The sequence below is a fragment of the Carassius auratus genome, chromosome 46, assembly GCF_003368295.1.
Source record: "Carassius auratus strain Wakin chromosome 46, ASM336829v1, whole genome shotgun sequence".
Lineage (NCBI taxonomy): Eukaryota > Metazoa > Chordata > Actinopteri > Cypriniformes > Cyprinidae > Carassius > Carassius auratus.
In genome coordinates this window covers 10,318,194-10,336,935 of record NC_039288.1, presented here as the reverse complement: position 1 = coordinate 10,336,935, position 18,742 = coordinate 10,318,194, and the positions used below count along the sequence as shown (strand labels likewise).

The 18,742-nt window shown below is 35.0% G+C and overlaps 1 protein-coding gene across 1 annotated transcript; it reads right to left on the bottom strand.

Annotated features, from left to right (window-relative positions):
• On the bottom strand, nucleotides 1–18,625 carry LOC113064127 (neural proliferation differentiation and control protein 1-like). Its single transcript, XM_026234713.1, has 9 exons — nucleotides 18,256–18,625; nucleotides 8,050–8,208; nucleotides 4,060–4,155; nucleotides 2,823–3,026; nucleotides 2,367–2,433; nucleotides 1,587–1,668; nucleotides 1,413–1,492; nucleotides 937–1,036; nucleotides 1–836 (listed from the first exon to the last, which is right to left on the bottom strand). Exons 1-9 carry the CDS (start codon nucleotides 18,359–18,361, stop codon nucleotides 756–758), a joined length of 975 nt encoding a protein of 324 aa, XP_026090498.1. The 5' UTR covers nucleotides 18,362–18,625; the 3' UTR covers nucleotides 1–755.
• Nucleotides 18,626–18,742: the final 117 nt, after the last annotated feature.

The following is an 18,742-nucleotide window of genomic DNA, read 5'->3' as shown; positions in this document are numbered from 1 at the left end:
CATGAATCTTAACCGTAATCACAGCTAATGTATTTAAAAAGTGTGATTGTTTTATAGCTCATATGCAATAACATCTTCACCCATACACTTTAAGAAAGTAAAATATAATACATTTAAGTTTATTTATTTACACTAAAGTGATTTGAGCACAGGAACCTCAATGTCTCTCTGTTTTAGTTTAACTAATATTTAATTTCCTGACACTACTATTATATAATTAAATAAAAAATAATTCTCAGATGAGGAGAAAGAAATACTGTGTATTTCTTATACACAATAATCAGAAGAGGTGCTGCTGGAGGCCGCTTTGCCCAAAAACATGAAGACTGGTTCAAAAATGACATCTAGCTGAAAAAGATAGAGATAATAGAGAATCGGTTTTAAAAGGGAGGTGACATAAAAAGATGAGAAAACCAACCCCAGATTTAAAGAATGCAGATGTGGTGCAAAGAAACCGCATTAAAAGGCCGGTCTGAGTTTCCACTGAGAGTTTGCGGTGAAGGAGTTCTTTCAGATTTCATATATGTGCATCTGAGTAAAAAGAAAACTGTTTAACCACTGCTGTCTTTTACTTTTATTTACGGTTGACTACATACCATCTTCTTCAGTATCTTATGTTTGGGTGTTTTTTCTCACTTTGTTCTGAGATTTTCCAGAAAAAAACAGTCATAGTTTTTTCATTTGTGTGTGGTGTAACGGATGCAGTGTTAGACTTATTCTAAACGTATGCAGGTGTGTGTGTGTGTGTGTCCAGGTCAGTTGTGGGAGTGTCCATTTCTCTGGGAGTGCAACGTGGAGTCGTCAAACAGTGGGTTTTTCACTTCCATCTCTCCAGTCTAGAGAATAAAATATATATTACTTATTTGAATTAATAGGGTCATAAAAACACATGCTAAACATGCTGAAGAACTGCTAAATGCAAAAATGTGTACACACCGGTGCCAGTCCAGGGCACTCGTACACAGTGAAATCTCCCACTTCATTCTCCTCATCTGATGTGGCCCCGGACTCGGAGACTTTAGGTTCTGCTTTATGTCTGTGTTCAAAATCAAAACAATTCTATTAATGTCTATAACAGGTATAACACATTTTATGATACTTGCATGCAAAGATTAGTAAATACATATCTTTCACAAAGTAAAGGCCGTTTCAACTCCGTTGTCATTGCGTTATAGGAAGTGGAATGTATTATGTACATGAAAGTGGAAGCAAATAAAAAGGAAGGAAACGAGTAAGGAATATTACATGCAATTTCACATTCATGTTCTTGGTCAGCATTCTCTGAATGTGACTTATGATAAAAATGCACAAATAATGTTAAAGGAAATCACCAGGACAGAGAGAGAGAGAGAGAGCTGAGAAGAGATAATGCAGCTAAAGCGACTAAACTGATGATGAGAACTTGTGCTTACTTGTCCATTGAAAGCATCTGTTGTTTCTGATGCTGGTAGTGATACATCTGAGCACTGTGAGCCAGATTTGCATCCCCAGACTGAAACATGGAAAGACACGGTCGATTACAAAAGTGTCAAAGTGATTATTTTATTTTTGGATGTATGGACTGGCATTAAAGTGAATGCTCTTACTGAAGTATGATTATTATTAGGGCCTGCAGCATGAAAGGCAGGGTAATCAACTTTCTGAGCCAGACGAGTTTCTCTCTGTACCCTGTAAATAAAAAGGCTAAAGTTGGCAACAGAAAACACTGAGATTTACACTGAAATGTAGATTGTTTAAAAGAAATACACACTTAATTTCTTTAAATTATTTGTCAACTAAAGGTGCACAGAACGTAAAAAAGAAAAAAATTAATTAAAATGAGAATATTTTTATAATATATATTTTTAATGGCTCTGAAAATTATATAAAAAAGACATTTAAAGAATATAAAAAATTAATTATATACTCAAATATGCATTTTTCTTATTTAAAAGAATCCATACATGGAAAAAATGTTTTTGCTAAATTTATAAATAATATTCAAACTATTTTATGAAAAACCACAAAACAGAATATTAAACAGAATATTAAAAATATTATACATAAATATTTATAATATGCAATACAAAATAGTTGGCCATTTTTGTTGTTGTTTTTGAGCCTTCAATAAAATAGTTAAATACCACAGAATTCATTTGTACTTTTTGTTGTTAAATTGAAAAAAAAACGTTAGGGGTTGCAAGACAATTTCAGCAATAAAAGTGAAATTGAAAACTGAAATTTAGAAAAGCTTCTATCTTTATCAGGTCATTAGACTGAACAGGAAGTTTGTTAATAACACACTATAGGGCATGATAAAGGTTTAAGCTGACAAACTGAATCACGGATAAATAGAAATAACAATAATAAAAAAGGATTCAACTTACCTGATCCAGCAGACGGCAGCGATGATGAGCGCCATGGATCCCATGATGATGCATAAAGATATCATCACTGCTCCCGGTTACAAACACACACAATTACAAGACAGAAAAACAGACAGACAAGAAAAACTATGAGAAGGACTGTCATAAACAGATTGAAATGAGGTACACTGTCAATAACAGCATGTGCATCAAGTGTGCAAACTTACACATGCCAGAGACATTTTAATACAATTCAGAAAGGCTCACAGTGTACTAACATCTGAGGACAAGCCAATTATAAAAGTAACATCATGTGGTGAGCCTGCTGTTAAAATGGCTTTCAAAATAGCACATAGAAAGATTTCTGTGGAAACCGGGTCAAAAAGCATGCTGTAATGATAAAAATAAAATCAAGTCACAACACACTAATCATAATTAGGCTTTAAATAAAAACAGAAAAAACTTAGTGACACATACAGACTAGCAGGCTGTCCCTGGAAGAGTGGGGGGAGATGATCGGCCCGTGGCGGTCCGATGAGTTTGTGACTGGTGTGGGAGATTTAGGGGTCTGGTGCGTTGGCATCAAAGGTCCACTGGTCGCTGGTTCTACAGTTGTGGCTTTGTACAGACTCTTCTGCTTCGATTCTGACTGAGATTGCGGAGAAGACTGAGAGCGAGAGTCTAAAGAGGTGAAGAGGCAGAGAAGAGAAAGAAAAAATGGCACAAAATTTCAGCTGATTTGCAAAAAGGCCTAATATTACCTAGTTTGATGATCACTGTTTTTTTTTCATACAAAGTAAGTAGATTTTTCAAATTATATAATGTTTCAGCTTTAATGCACTTATCAAAATAAAAAAAGCAGTCTAACATCAAAAAGTTTTAATGACAAAGAATGTATAAAAACAATATATATCTGCACACGAGTTGAAAATATGTTCAAATATTACATTTAATATCAACGAGCTTTACATAAACACAAGATTATAAATAAACATGCTTTTTTCACAAAATCTGAAATTTTTTGGATGACGTAAAACACCTGCAGATGTAGCATCATGCATTCACTGGCCATATTTCTACCCCTTAAAATCAGAATTTGGAATAAACTCATGTTTTCAGAATCATTCATACATGCACAAATGGGCTGAGAGTTAAACAAAGAGTTCTAATCTGGCTCAGAGGTCTGTCTTTGTGGCAGTTTTTCATGTGATGAAGGGACAAGACAACACTTCTCCACCTTATAAATAGTTGTTGAAAAGAAAAAATGCTACAAAATCCAGATCAGATCAGGTTTTGTGAAAGGGTGTGACGTCCAACAGTAAAACAGCCACTAGTTTTGGAATCAAAAAATTGAGTAAGTATTGTAACAAGCACTGGATTTGATTCAACAAATATGATATAGGACATTATTCATTTTTGTCATTATTTTAGCATTACATTTTTTTAATCTAATGTTTCTAATGTTACGGCAATACATTCCTGTTTGCAGTATCTTTCCACTGTTAACTATGCAGCAAATGTTTCTGCGATTCAGATGTACCGTTATTTGTCACACTGGCGAAGCACACCACATTTAAACTGAAACTTCACACATAGTAAAGAGCGAGCGAGGGGCAAAGTTCAGATGGGGTTTGTTATGAATCATGACCGCTATAACCGCTTCACTACCTCGCTAACCATAACCACATAGATTTAAAGAACACACAGTCCAAACCTGGCTGTTTGACTTGTAACATTTGCTGCTTGGCAATGACAGAGGACAGATAGTCGATTTCTTCATCAACGACAGGATGGGAGGCTGTGGAAATACCTGTGGAAATAAAGATAGAATGTGACATGGTAAAAACAGCAATATATATATATATATATATATATATATATATATATATATATATATATATATATATATATATATATATATATATATATATATATATATATATATATATATATACAAAATCAAATACAAACATGGTTCTGCCATTTAACAGGCACAAAAGTACCATGTTTAATTTTTTTCTGTACTTTATCCCAAACTTATTTCAGCTTACTCAATTGTATTGGGAGTATATTATGAAACTTTGGTCTATGAGAGAAGTGTGATGACTGGACTGTGTGTGTCCTGAGAGTGAGAGTGTGCCCGTGTGCTGTTTGTTTGACACGCTGTGCCCGTGTGCTGTTTGTTTGGCCAGACAGTAACTGCATTCCAAGACTATGGAAGATCATCTCTCTTGACAGCCAGTGTGTGTGTGTGTGTGTGTGTGTGTGTGGCCAATCTGAGGGTGTGTGTGATCGCTCGTAACCTCTTACACACTGGAACACAACACTAACTCCTGCAACGTTCAGAAGGGAAAGAGCTGTGAGGGTTGAACCAGTGAATCAGGAAACTGATTCCAAAGAACTGATTCAAAGAAAGGAATCAAAACTCTTGAATGAATCAATTTAAATAGAAGGCAATATTGAGAATAATTCAGTCTTAGCACTTCCATGCTCAACGGCATTATTTAAGAGAAAATGTATCAACATAATAATTTAGCATTTATAATGGTAACAAACTAATATTCATTAAATTATCCAGCACTGGTAGAACATGATCTATCAGCAACAAAATAATATAATATGTATGGTCAAACTTCATTATGTCGTAATAGATGGTAAATCAACCAGCCCTAGGGAAATAATAACATAAAAATCAACAAAATAATATTGAATAAACTATAAATATTCATTACTTCATTCAAACACACCTGATAATTTTTTTTTATAATTAAAAAATAACAGAATATATTGTAAATATTATTTACAGCATCCAGCCCTATTGATTAAATTTATATATATATATATATATATATATATATATATATATATATATATATATATATATATATATATATATATTATATACAATACATTGTACATTATGAACAAGTCCTAGTGGTTAATTTTATTTTATTTTTAATAAAATTATAAAAAATATATCAGTAACACTTTACAATAAGATTAATAATAAAATTATAATAATAAAATAATATCAATGAATTAACTAACAAGGAGTAATACAAATCTTTCTTAATGTGAGATTAATAAAATAATATTGAATACACTATAAATATTAACTATATTATCCAGCCCTGTTTGGTTAATTTTATACAGTCCAATAATAATAAAAAAAAAAGAATAATACTACTAACAAACAAATAAATAAATATGTGTGTGTGTGTGTGTGTGTGTGTGTGTGTCTGCAGGCTCTTTGTATTTCCAACAAAATAATATCGAATAGATCATAATGTAATATATCACCCAGCCCTGTTTTTTTTTTCCTCTTCCTTTAAAACACACACATTGACACATCGACAAAAGTCACACACACGCACACACGCACACACACAAGCACGCACACGCACACACAAAGTTAACAGCCATGAGAATGCGTGGTGAGGTGTTGCATTTGGTACAAAGCTTGTGTCTGCAAAGAGCTGGGAAAAAAATAGTGTCATTTCCATACAGCAACATTATGTTGATCATCAACCATGCACATCAAACTTTCCTCAGCACTGTACCACAGAGAGCTAACAGACCGGGGCTACTAGAAAGCAGAACGTTGACTGTGATGAAGGCAGGTTTGTGTTTAGTCTACAGAAGACTGGCCATCTGCCTGATGTGACAGAACAGAAGCGCACATATCACTGTCTCCACAGCAGGTGTCAAAGGAGGGGGATCAAACCATCTGCACTTGTTATGAGGGGACAAGTGGACCTGTAAATCTGTGATTTACACATAACAGTCCAGCCTGACTAGAGATGATGTACGAGCAGCAGAATTAAATATTTCATAAAGACTCAGCAGGTGCTAGATGTAAAAAAGCAACTGTTTTCACAATTTTACATGTAATTTAATCTGTAAACACCACAATGAATCAAACTTTTATGAAATCAAATGAGTATTTGTGAAAAGTGAATAAATAAAGATTAATTTTAAACTAAGATTACATTATTCGATTTTCATTGCTCACTACAAGAATGTACTGATGGGAAAATTCACACTTTTAAAAAAGCGGTTTTTTAAGCTGTAAACAAAAAAACTAAAAGATGACTGGAGTGCGTTTCGCAGGAAAACACTGTTTTAGTCTTTCTACTTCAAAACTTCATGTTTAAGTCAATGTGTTACTTGCTAAAACAAGCATTTTAACGTGAAATAAAAAGAATGCATGAATTTGTCTGACTCCTGAGTTTTGTTAGTTTATCATGCAGCTTTCAATAACTATACATACAAAAGCTCTGACATTCATCTAAATCCAAACGGCAAAAAAAAGGCTATTTTAGTTTTATCTAAGTTTTGGACGTGTTTATACTGCCATCTAGTTGTGACTTCGCTAAGTGCATTGGTCAGAGATTTTTTAAGTGTTTTTGACAGAGGATTGACTGTTCAAATAAAAAACAATGTAGTGATGACACATCAATACAACTCAAATCAAAAAAAAAAAAGGCACAATTATTATGTATTGTGTGATTCGCTGAAATGCAAGTTAACACCGAAATTGTACAACCAGACAGTCTGTTTCAGTCAATGTGATTAAAATCAGGAAGGTGTTTATTGACTGCTATCCTGGTCTCTGGTATCTCTCTCCGTCCAATCAGATGAGACTGCTGACCTACATAGACCGATGACGATTAGTCCCAGATGCTTCGGTTTAGTTGATGGCTGTTAAATACCTTGCCAATGTGGCCCAAACTCAATGGCTGGAAAAAAATTTATAAATCAGGATTTCAAATATATTATGGGGCATAAAAATCCACATGAATTTGTACTGTTCTTTAAAACTCTAAAAACGCCAAGTGTTATATACTCATGACAATATTAAAGCAAAGAGTCTTGTGACACAGGACTGTTTGATCAGTAAACTCTTTAACAGCAGGTGCCACCTTGGTCTAACATTCACTATCGCTTTAATTACGCTCTTTGAAGAGACAAAACTGCTCCGATAATCAAGGTAAACTATCCTACTTGAGAATACAGAGCGGAAAATGTTTCATCAATATATCTATAAATCAATAATGATGTAAAATGCACTATTAAATTATAATTATATTATATAATTAAATAAAAAAAATGAATACAAATTATAATTGATATATATAATGAAAAAATATATATACACAAATAAAAATAAAAAGAATAATATATTGCTAAAAATGATAATATTGTGCACAAAAGAAAAACCTATTGCAATAGACTTAAAAAAAAAAAAACAGTGCTATTTTTATCTTTATGCTATAGCAGCTCTCACATGGAATTACATTAAAGCCAAGGCAGCACACAGACACACGCGTGCACGCTTCCAAGCAATCTGATTAAAATCAGCCATGTGCTTCAACCACACGGGGGGAGAGAGAGAGAGATTAAGCATTATGTTCACCACAAAACCAAAAGAAACAGTGAGAGAGGAGCGAAACGAGAGCATAAGCACAGAACAGATAATGGGAGGATCTGCGGTCTAAACCATCAACATCATCTCCTCTTTCACAGTGGCTTAAGTTCCAGCTGAGGGTTCGATTAATGAATGCACAGTATTCAGCTCGAGGAAAACGGGTGTGTGTCACCTGACTCACAGTTTGTTGATGCACAAGCACCAAAGTGCAGGTCAGATTAGACAATAGTTGCTAAGTAAATCCTGACACAGTAGTGTTAGGGTTAGTCTTCGTACCGTGATGGTGGTCCCGGGGAAAGTGTGTACGGTGAGAAACACAACGTCCTGCTTCATCTTCCTCCAACGGGGTGAGGCAGGGGCCACAGCAGGAGGAGCCGGGCTTGCAGAAGTGCCGCCCCTTTCTGGCACAGTCTATGTGATCGGGGCACTTGTTTGCTGAGAAAATAGAAAAGACATGTTGAAAGAATAATAATTAAAACAAATGACACAGTCTAACTTTTCTAGTGCCCTGAAGTGCTATGTCACGTGGCATGTGTTTGAATATTAATGTGCCTTAAAATCATTATGCAGAAGTGCACCAGGTGTTAAAGGCAGGTGAAGAAAATGTTGTTTATTCAAAGTCATCATTTCCTCTGAAACCACGCTTGCATTTATAGTCACCTTTAATGTTTTTTATTGGTGTTGCTGTTTCTTTATTTCTGATTCACATCACATGTATAAGGATAGAACAGAAGGAAATGAAATAAAAGCCTCCCGCAGATGCTGTTGATATAGAGCTTTCCTTGCATTGAACCTGAAAATTCCTTGAAGGCTTGAAAACATTCAATTGTAGAAAGTAGCAAATGATATCAATGCTATTGAATTGAGTCTGCCTCATATTCTTGACTCTCAACCAGAGAGACTCGAAAATCAGTCATCGGTACAAACACCCTTGAATGACTCAAATCGGTCCACGGATGCAATCATAATCTCAGCTCCTTCTCTTCAATGATACTTTTTCATATGTGCTCCTATTCTCTATGAATCCCTCCATTTTCTGTGTAATTCACACTGTGGGGTGCAGAAGGAGACGGAGTCAGCAGCAGGTGTGTGTGTGTGCCGTGATAGTGCTTGTGGATTTCATTCTGGTTAAGGGTTATTTTTTTTATTAACACTATATTTAAAGTGTTACTATGTCCGTCCGTAGTGTTATTACGGACGTCAGTAGGAACTCAGAGCCGAGTGTCAACCTAATAACAAATGTTCCATCCGGAAGAATTTAAATCAAACAATCATTCATGATTTGACGGCTAGTTCCTAAAGGAGAATGAAGCTTAACTGGACTAATGGTCTAAGACAAACTTGTTTAAATTTCAAATGGCTTACAAAAACTGTTTTTATTGTTGCAGTGGCATTTTATTCACAGGCCTCCTTGAGGACGATGTGTTTCCAGGCAACAATACGTATTTTAAAAAAAGCTGTTATGAAAGCATAGCAGTGCCCGCCAAGGCTTATGCTTCTGTACACCACAGCAGGAATAAAAACACACACACACACACACACACACACACACACGTTTGTTTTTGGGGACATCCATAGGTGTAATGGTTTTATACTGAACAAACTGTATATTCTATGGCCCTATACTAACCCTAGACCTAACCCTAACCCTCACAGGAAACTTTGTGCATTGTTACTTTCTCATTCTGTATATGATTTATAAGCGTTTTGAAAAATGGGGACATGGGTTAAATCCTCATAAGTCACCCTCGTAATACCTGTGTCATACCCATGTCATTATACAGAGTTGTGTCCTGATGTCACAAAAACAAGAGCGCGCGCACACACACACACACACACTCTGTATTCTAATAGACATTTTAATAAACTAGAAACAATTTCATTTCAATTGGTGACCCAACAGACACCAGAATTTTTGAAACTCCCTTTGAAAAGATGAGGTCAGATTTAAAAAAAATCAAAAAAATAAGTTATGCTCATCAAGGCTGCATTTATTTAACCAAAAATACAGTAATATTGTGAAATATGATTAGAGTTTAAAATAACAGTTTTTATTTCAATACATTCTTCAATTGTATTTTTTTCTTTTGATGGCAAAGCCTAATTTTTAGAATTTTTAAAACCTTATTCCAGTTTTCAGTGTCACACAGTCCTTCAGAAATCATTCTAGTATGCTGATTTGCTGCAAAAGAAAAATGTATTATTATTAATGTTGAAAACAGTGCATGCTAAATATTTTTGTTTAAACCGTGATAATTGTTTTTTTAATTCTTTAATGAATGAATCGAAAGTTCTAAAGAACATCATTTATTTGCAATATAAATCCTTCCACTGTCACTTTTGATCAAATGAATGCACCCTCACTGAATTGAAGAATAAATTTATTTTTTATTCATTTTTTTACTGACCCCAAACTTTTGACTAGTAGTGTCTTTAAAATAGTAACTGAAATATATAATATCAGCATAAACTGCACAAGCCCAAAACAACCATAATCTGTCACACACCTTGTTGGCTTTTGGCAGGTTTCTACCAAGTGACAGATGAATTCATGCCAAAAATATGATAGAGTTTAAACTGACAAAAAATAGGGAACATTTTTCTGTCTCCCCGTTAATGTTTATATGAAACATTGTATATATATACATAAATCTTGTGTGCTGGTGGTGTGACATACTCGTTAAAGCTTTTATTGATTCCTGCAAGGATCTTGCCATCAGTTTTGACTAGATCACCATTGTGCTGCTCAAAATGCATTGATTTCTGCTCATCAGTTACAGGGTACAGACCTCTTCTCTCATTAGTTTTTATAAAACACCACCAGATTGCTTTTAAATCTGGACGAGGAGTCATGAGAACTGAGATTAACTGACTAATGAGGTGCAACTGTATGTGTGCATGTGAGAGATGCACATTCTTCTAAACACCCCGCTGGGCCGCCCACCTCCAGCCGGTCATGGACATTAATTTACACAATTAACCACAAGCTCAAGCTGCGCTTGGAAATAAGGGGGAATTTGGAAGCAACAGGTTTTTCAAGCTACACTGCAGTAAATATACTTCTGTTTAAGTACTACTTGACTACAGTATCATTTGCTCTTTCTCTCTCTCTCTCTCTCTATGTATATATCTCAAATACATATAAAATAATATAATATATAAAACTAAACAAACTAATATGCTACATAAGTGCATTTATTGGCACTGAAGCTAAATCAACTTTGCACTTTGCACAAAAAAAGAAAAAGAAAAGAAAAATAAAAAATAAATAAATAAAATAAATGTGATTCGGTATTTTCTATTTGTAAAATATTTAAAATAAAATACTTAAAAATTAAATAAAACAAAATGTAAAAAAATAAATAAATAAAACATTCCTACATGGTTATGTAATGTACTAAATATGTTTGGTTGATGTTTTTCCTAATATTTATTATGAACTAGATTGCAAAACAGACTTTTACCATGGTTTTAAATGTAGTATAGGATTTTGGTCTTAGAATAGGTGAATTGGTTTCATTTAAACAAGAAAAAGAAATGGGTGAATTCTTCTTTGGTTGTGCTGTTGTGTTACAATCAGACATACCATCATGTAACTTAGAAATAAGAAATAAAACTGGTTGTAAACACATTGTTGTCACCCGTTCAAAACATCTGTAATTTTCCTAAAATAACACTAAAACTTCAAATCTTCCAAGTTGGCTATGAAGAAAGATTTTGTCCAAACATCTCTGGTCATTAGCTCGGCCAAAGAAAAGGTGCACACAATTACAGGAAGGTCAGCATATCATAAATGTGGATTAAAATGAATATTTCTGACTAGGGATGCTCATTTCGATTAATTTTCCTGACCGACAACCGCCGCTCGTTAATCGATTATTAACCGTTAACTGATAAGATTATAATATTGAATTGGCATTAAATACAAATAAAATTGACGCGTATCTGTGACCCTTTAAAAAAATACAAACATTTTTTTATATATATAAAAGGGTTTATTTTAACGTGCAAACAGCAGCAGCATACAGAACCGGTTTCAGTTAAAATGTCCACGCACCTGCAGCATTTCTGACAGTGAGAAAAATAGAATAAAAAATTTACAAATAAAAAACACAATAGGCCTACACTAAATATATTTTTTAAACTTAAATAATTAACAAATTAAGATGACAAAAAGAAAACACTGAATCCGTTTGAATGAAGCTTTCAAAAACCGGGAATTTTTTTCGTTAGACTAAGATTTATCGTTAAATAAAAATAGCAGCCCTACCTCAACTCCTTGTCTAATTTTTATTTAAAAAAAGCAACATATCAATGTGATGTGGGGTCAGTCTGTAGCGCAGCCTTTTGACAGTTAGACCCGCGGCAGAAAACACCCTCTCCGATGGGACAGTTGTACCGGGAATACACTGGTAACGTCTCGCTAGTGGCCAGCTTCGGGAAGCGCCTTTCATTTGCGTTCCACCAGTCAAGAGGATTAATATCCAGAGAAGGAGGATCATCTCTCATATAGATGTCAACCTCTGCTTCTGGATAATCAGTGCGTTATCTCCTCAGATCGCCGTGCATCGCATCTTCTCCCTGATAACATGGAGGGCAGTGTTTGTTGCCCTTCATCACTCGAAGCGCGTGGGTGTTTGCTTCGTAAATCGTACTTGTGCTACTGCTGTATTTTAATACAGCGCCGCATAATTTACAGGTAACATTGTCGCCCTTTCTGTTAAAATGATCCCACACAGTGCTTCTTTTCGCTCGCTTCATTTTGCTTCCCTTGCTCGGGTGCCGACGCGCTCCGTGAGTTAATAAATATAAGCTATATAGTAGGCTATTTTATTTTTAAACCATGCAGCAAAAAAAAAAAAAAAAAAAAAAAAAAAAAAAGAACCTTAAAAAAACGTTTTAAACCGTTTAACTGATAGTATTAATCGGTCAAAATGTTTACTTTCGGTTAACGGTTAAACGGTCAATATGAGCATCCCTATTTCTGACCATCTGCTGCTGGCTCAGAAATCATTAACTGAACTCTGAGCGGGAAGGAAGCCAACATCAGCACAGAACTGCAGAACAGCAACACGCTTACGTGGAAATACTGACCGTTTCCATTTACTTTGTGAGGTAGGACGTTGCAACTGGATAAAAATTTTGCAGTTGTGATAGGAGATGCCATCCATGAACAGGAAAGTGTGGTTGCAAGGAAACTCTCATTGTGTGGATTTCCTGTTGCTCCACTTAAAGTCAAGCTGAGTGCCAGTTCTTTTGCCTGTTTAATTTGGCCCTCTTCCATGGCTGTAGATACCCATGTTTCAGATGTAGTCATGTTATTAACCTATTCTTTACATTCTCTGAAGATGAAATGCATGCAAATGCAAAAGTTTCTGCCAAAACACATAATGTGTTTAGACACCATAATGCATTTGCAGCTTTTTTCTTTTCAGCACCCTGCTATGTAGTTACTAGGTTTACTAGGTGGCTGCTTTCTGGTCCAAGTCTAACAAACACATTGTCAAGTTTTGATGATAGTCAGAGATCTCAATACAGCTTGGGAGTTTTTTCACCTGTTTTCATCACTTAAAACAGTAATATCACACAATGTGATGTATCATTAATATTTGCGCCATTGTGCTTAAACAAATACTCAATCCTATATCTTTGATCTGAAAATAGACCTCCAGAGTTGACTCTGAGACACTCCAAGCTTTAAAGGCAATGTGCTCACCTGTTTCCATCCATCTGGCTCCTTCTCACGCTCAACACTTATTAACTTCAGGGAATAGTCTACAATCCCTGCTGCTGTGGAAACTACATTGTCCGGCTAACACCCATGTTGCAAGTTATTAATGAAATTACATCTGGATCGCACAACGATCACCATGACTGGGTTCAGTTTCACACAAACACACTGTTACACTCAAATGCAAAATGTAAATATCATAGTACAAGAATATGATTATTGTATATATAATGGTATATCTTAAAAGAAAGAAAAAATTATGTTTGCATCACTCTGATGTGGTACTAAATCTATTTTTTTTTTATTAATATTAATTAATATAGCAATTTGAGTTTGGTATTGTTTATTTTATATTTTAAAAGAAGACTCTTACACTCACCAAGTCTGAATTTATTTGATTAAAATACAATCAAAACAGGAATACTGTGAAATATAATTACAATTTAAAACAACATTTTTCTATTTTTACATATTTTAAAATGCATTTAATTCCTGTGATGGCAAAGTTGAATTTTCAGCAGATCATTCGAATATGCTGATTGGTCTTTTTGATATCATCAACAGTTTTCAGAGTTTAATATTATCAAACTGTCCAATGAAAACGAATGTAAAGTTCAAAAGAACATTATACATGTCTGTACTGTCACTTTCAATTAATTTAATGCATCCTTGCTGAATGAAATAAGCAATTTCTTTACTGACCCAAATATTTGTACAGTAATGAGCATTATACTCACATACATATATACACACACACATGCTTACACACACTTTACATACATACTATGTATCCTAATTAAACATACATCACAACACGTTTTGTTGACAGAAAATTCATGCAGTTTCTTTAAATTATTTCAATTAATAATTTGAATGAATGTGTGAGAGTGAAGAAATGTAGTAGGCAGGCTTTCACTCTTCATTTGCACAGAGTAACTGATAACAGTTTATTGTAGGATCATTTTAATACTTCATTTCTACAGCAATAAAATATTTGATTGTGGGATTTCTAAGTACAGCCACACAGTTTTTGTTACATCAGACTGTGCTTCAAGTGTCTGAGGGTCTCTTCTAATCTGCCTGGCTTGGATCCTAATTACCAATAAAAATAAAAAACACCCTCATTAGTGAGAGAAGTGCAGTGGAGCACAGGAAATAAGAACCCTGTAAATATTACGCCCACATCTTTCAATAGCCACATTAAGACATTAAAAAGACCTGCCATGAAACCACCCTTTTGGTTTAGGAAGCTTCCGTACAGTTCAGAAAGTACCTGTGTAAGTCCCAGCTGATCAAGATGTAACTTCTGCAACCAAGCTGGCAACCTGTGTACTCAATGTGGGAAGACTTAAGGGTGGATATTTGCTTACAAGCTGCTCAAGTTCTCAAGGGTGTGTTTGTATTTTATAGTGTATATTTAAACATGTAAACCATGATTGTTTGTGCCTTAACTTATCATGGCCGCAGCTGCTTGGTTCTCACATGGTGGGATTTGTATACAATACGTGGACTGATTCAGGGATCGGATGCAGAGATAAGCCGTCGCTCTCAAAGTGCGCTCTGCAAAATCATCATTGTGGCAAGTAACAACAAGCTGTTTCCAGATCTCTGTATGGCCTTAGATCCTCATGTTCCCCTGAGACAACAAGTGCAGGGTTCAATTGTGCGGTTACCACAGCAACAATGCTAACCTTTTTTCTCAATCCATACCATCACCTATGAAGAGAGCAATGCCGCACTCAGACACCTCACACTACCCAAACACTTCTTATGTAAGTGCATTACAAAGTGAGCAGTGATGAGAACTGCAGCGTAATGGAAAGAGAATTTCCCTATATGTGAAACAGCAGGGTCCATTTGTTATATCTCTTTTACCCTGTGGTTTATGAGAAGCCGGGTTAAGGTGGCATTTTAAAGAACTCAAGTGTTTCTCAGATTGGTATGCTATAGTGCACAAACTAAAAGACCTATTTTCAAGCCTACCACTTGATTATGCCAAAGCAGCTTCAAAAGGCAGCAATTTCCAGAGCTTACAAATCAAAATAAAAGAGGGCTCAGGACCTAGCCCTGTTGTACCTCAAACCTTACATATAAATGCAAAACATTTCCTTGTTCTGACTGAGTTGTATGACTGCAGGACAAGTTGGAACAAAATATACACCCTGGGTATATATTAACTAACAATTTAAATAAACCTGAAATGAAATACAAATAAAATAAATGAAATATTGTAAATGTACCTATTAAGCTCACCAAAATCTACATGGAGACATTTTAGAGCAAAAGATGGTTTCACTACAAAAAGTTATGTTAAAATAAAAGATTAATCTCTCACACAAAAATATGTAATTTTATTTTAAATGACAAAAGCATTTCAATTAAGATATACATAATTAAATGCAAAAGGTCTGGCTGTGCTTAATGAATATGTTTGTACCCTTTAAGCACACCCCTGGTCCATTAAGCTCACATCATGTGTTATTAAAAATAACAGTGTGAACACATGGAGACTCATATCTCAGTGTGCAATGATGCGACTGATTTGAAATCATAGGAGGTATGTAGTAACAAACACATCGATTTGTTTAGACATCAAGTATAATAATACATAACTTTTTTACTTTTATAATCTGAGCTCAAATATGGAAGTGTGCTTAATGGGTACATGAGCTTAATAAGTACGTTTACCCTAAATAACAATAATAAAAAAAACATTGAAAAGATTTACAACTAGAAATTGTTGCCTTGACACCCAAGGAAAGAAATCATTTTAAGCTAAAGTAAAAAATTATTACAGCTAAAATAAAAATGAAAAAGGAAAGCATATAAAAAAAAGTTAATTCAAAATATTAATAAAGACTATATTAGCTTATAGAATAACACTGTATGTGATAATGTCCACAAATCAGCCTGAATTGGGAAAATTGGTGAAAAAAAAGACTAGATTAAAGATGAACATTCATGACTGCAACTTTTATGACAATGAAAACATTTACAGAAAATAATTATTGACTATTAATAGTAAAATAAATACTATGTAATAATATAAGAAAACTAAATAAAATAACACATTAAAAATACAATAAATATTTTGCTTTCATATTATTGTAGATATTATTGTTGGAAATGCTTTTAAAAATGTTTTAAAACACACTTGATGGGACCTTCTACCTGGTTTTAATGAATAGAAAGTTAAAAATGTTATAAACAGTTATAATTTTAGCTACCGGTACTTGTTAATTGTCCTAAATGTTAACTAAATGCTGCTTCACTGGCTTTGTATACTGGAAAACTGAAAACATCTAATGGAAATGGAACTTGAATTTCTTTTGGATAAAAAAACTAAATCCCAAAGTCAGAACAATGTTCCAAGTTCGTCACCCACCACTGAGATTATGATGATACATTTCATAAATGCGCTCCTCAAACAAACCAATTGGGGGTTTACTTTTCATAAACAGTCTACAGGTTGCTTTGTTCACCATCTGTGAAACGACTGCAAGGCTAGCAGCTCTAGCCACAGATCGGTCTTTCTCTGTGAGTACAACCTGCTATTCTGCGGCGATCAGATCAACAGCCTGAGGGAGGAGTTCAATGTGGCAGCTCTTTTCAGAAGTCACACGTTAGAGAACAACAAACAATCTACTTTACAATGGAAAAATGCATAAACATGTTTAGGCACTGAGATATGAGATGAGAGGGCGAGAGAGAGAGAGAGAAAGAGAGAGAGAGAGAGACTAATCAGCCTCTGGAAATGTTTCTGAACACTAAAAACCCTTAGAGCAATATGGCAGGTAATAAAGGACAAAATTATCACATAAATAAATAATTATTTTTATATTTTTTTCAACTTTGAGAGTGTCGTGCCAGTGTCCAGCTGTTGTCATTCCCACAGGGGTCTGAAAAAGAAGCTTGGAAAGACAATCTCTGCTCGTGTTCTTCATAATTACTGCACTCACATCCCACAATCCAGCTCACACAGCCAACTATGAACCTGTCAGGCTATTACAATGAACTTTTGATCCAGTAATCAGACACTGACTCGACGAGCGTGGAACAAAATGTAATCATACAGACTTTCTTCAGTCATATTTCTAATAATGTAATGGGTCACACTCACCACAAGCTGATTTAAATTCTAAATTTATAAAATATAAATTTGAAAAATGGTGGATGAGCGACTGGCAATTATTGCATGATATAAAACACCATTTACACGCTTTCATTATGTGATGCTTACAATGCAACAACCGTTAACATAGAGTCTTGCACTTGACATTTCATTTTACGTAATTAAATTTAACACGTGGTAGGGACAGTGTAACTTTCTATATCCATAAAAGGGTCCCTGAGTTTAAAACAGTCATAAACAACACTTTAATAGGAGAGGAAATCAGCCACATGGAAATTCCATTTTCATGTTTGTTCCTCCACTTGTTTAACCGGATTAGGGTTTACATAGTCTAAACCTTGTTTATTCTAATTGGCAAATATCATTTGCAAAATGTAATAAGGAATATCCCACATACATAAGCAAAAAAATTTCACCGTGATATAAATAAACTCAAAATCAGCTTTGGAAATCAAGGATAACATTTAAATAGTAGAATCTGAACCACTTTAAATAGTGTTTTCACATCACACTCTATGAAATGCATAATAAATATTTAAAAACAAAAGGCGTATGATAAACAGGAGCTCACAAAAGCTGCTGAGCGACTACCATATGTCAGATAGACGGATGATCTTACCAGGCACAGTCGCACCGACGGCGGCGAGGCTTACGCAGATCAACACCCCGGGCAGAATGAGGGAGGCCCGGGCTCGCCGTGCGCTCCGGCTCGGGCAAAACAACATCCTTCACCGCGCTTCTCAAGTCCAGGATACCAGATGAGAGCTCCGGAGTGTCATTCTCACATCTGTGTGGGTCGTACACGACCGACAGAGACAAACCGGCCCGAATAAAGATGCAAGCTTTAACTCAAGAAGAGCGTTAAACCGGTGCCCGCGTTGTACAGAGCTAAAGATAGAGGAGATAGCGGCAGGAGGGAGGAGGCTGATAGACACGCTACAGGACAGATTAGAACAGCTACATGCAGCAGCGCGAGGATGAATGAGCTCGTGACGCAATGACGCTGACGTGGATAACTCTTCTCTCAGGTGAGGGGACATTCTGTTTGTAACGCAATAAAATATATTTAAGTTTTAAATAAATAATTATTTGTAACGACACAATTA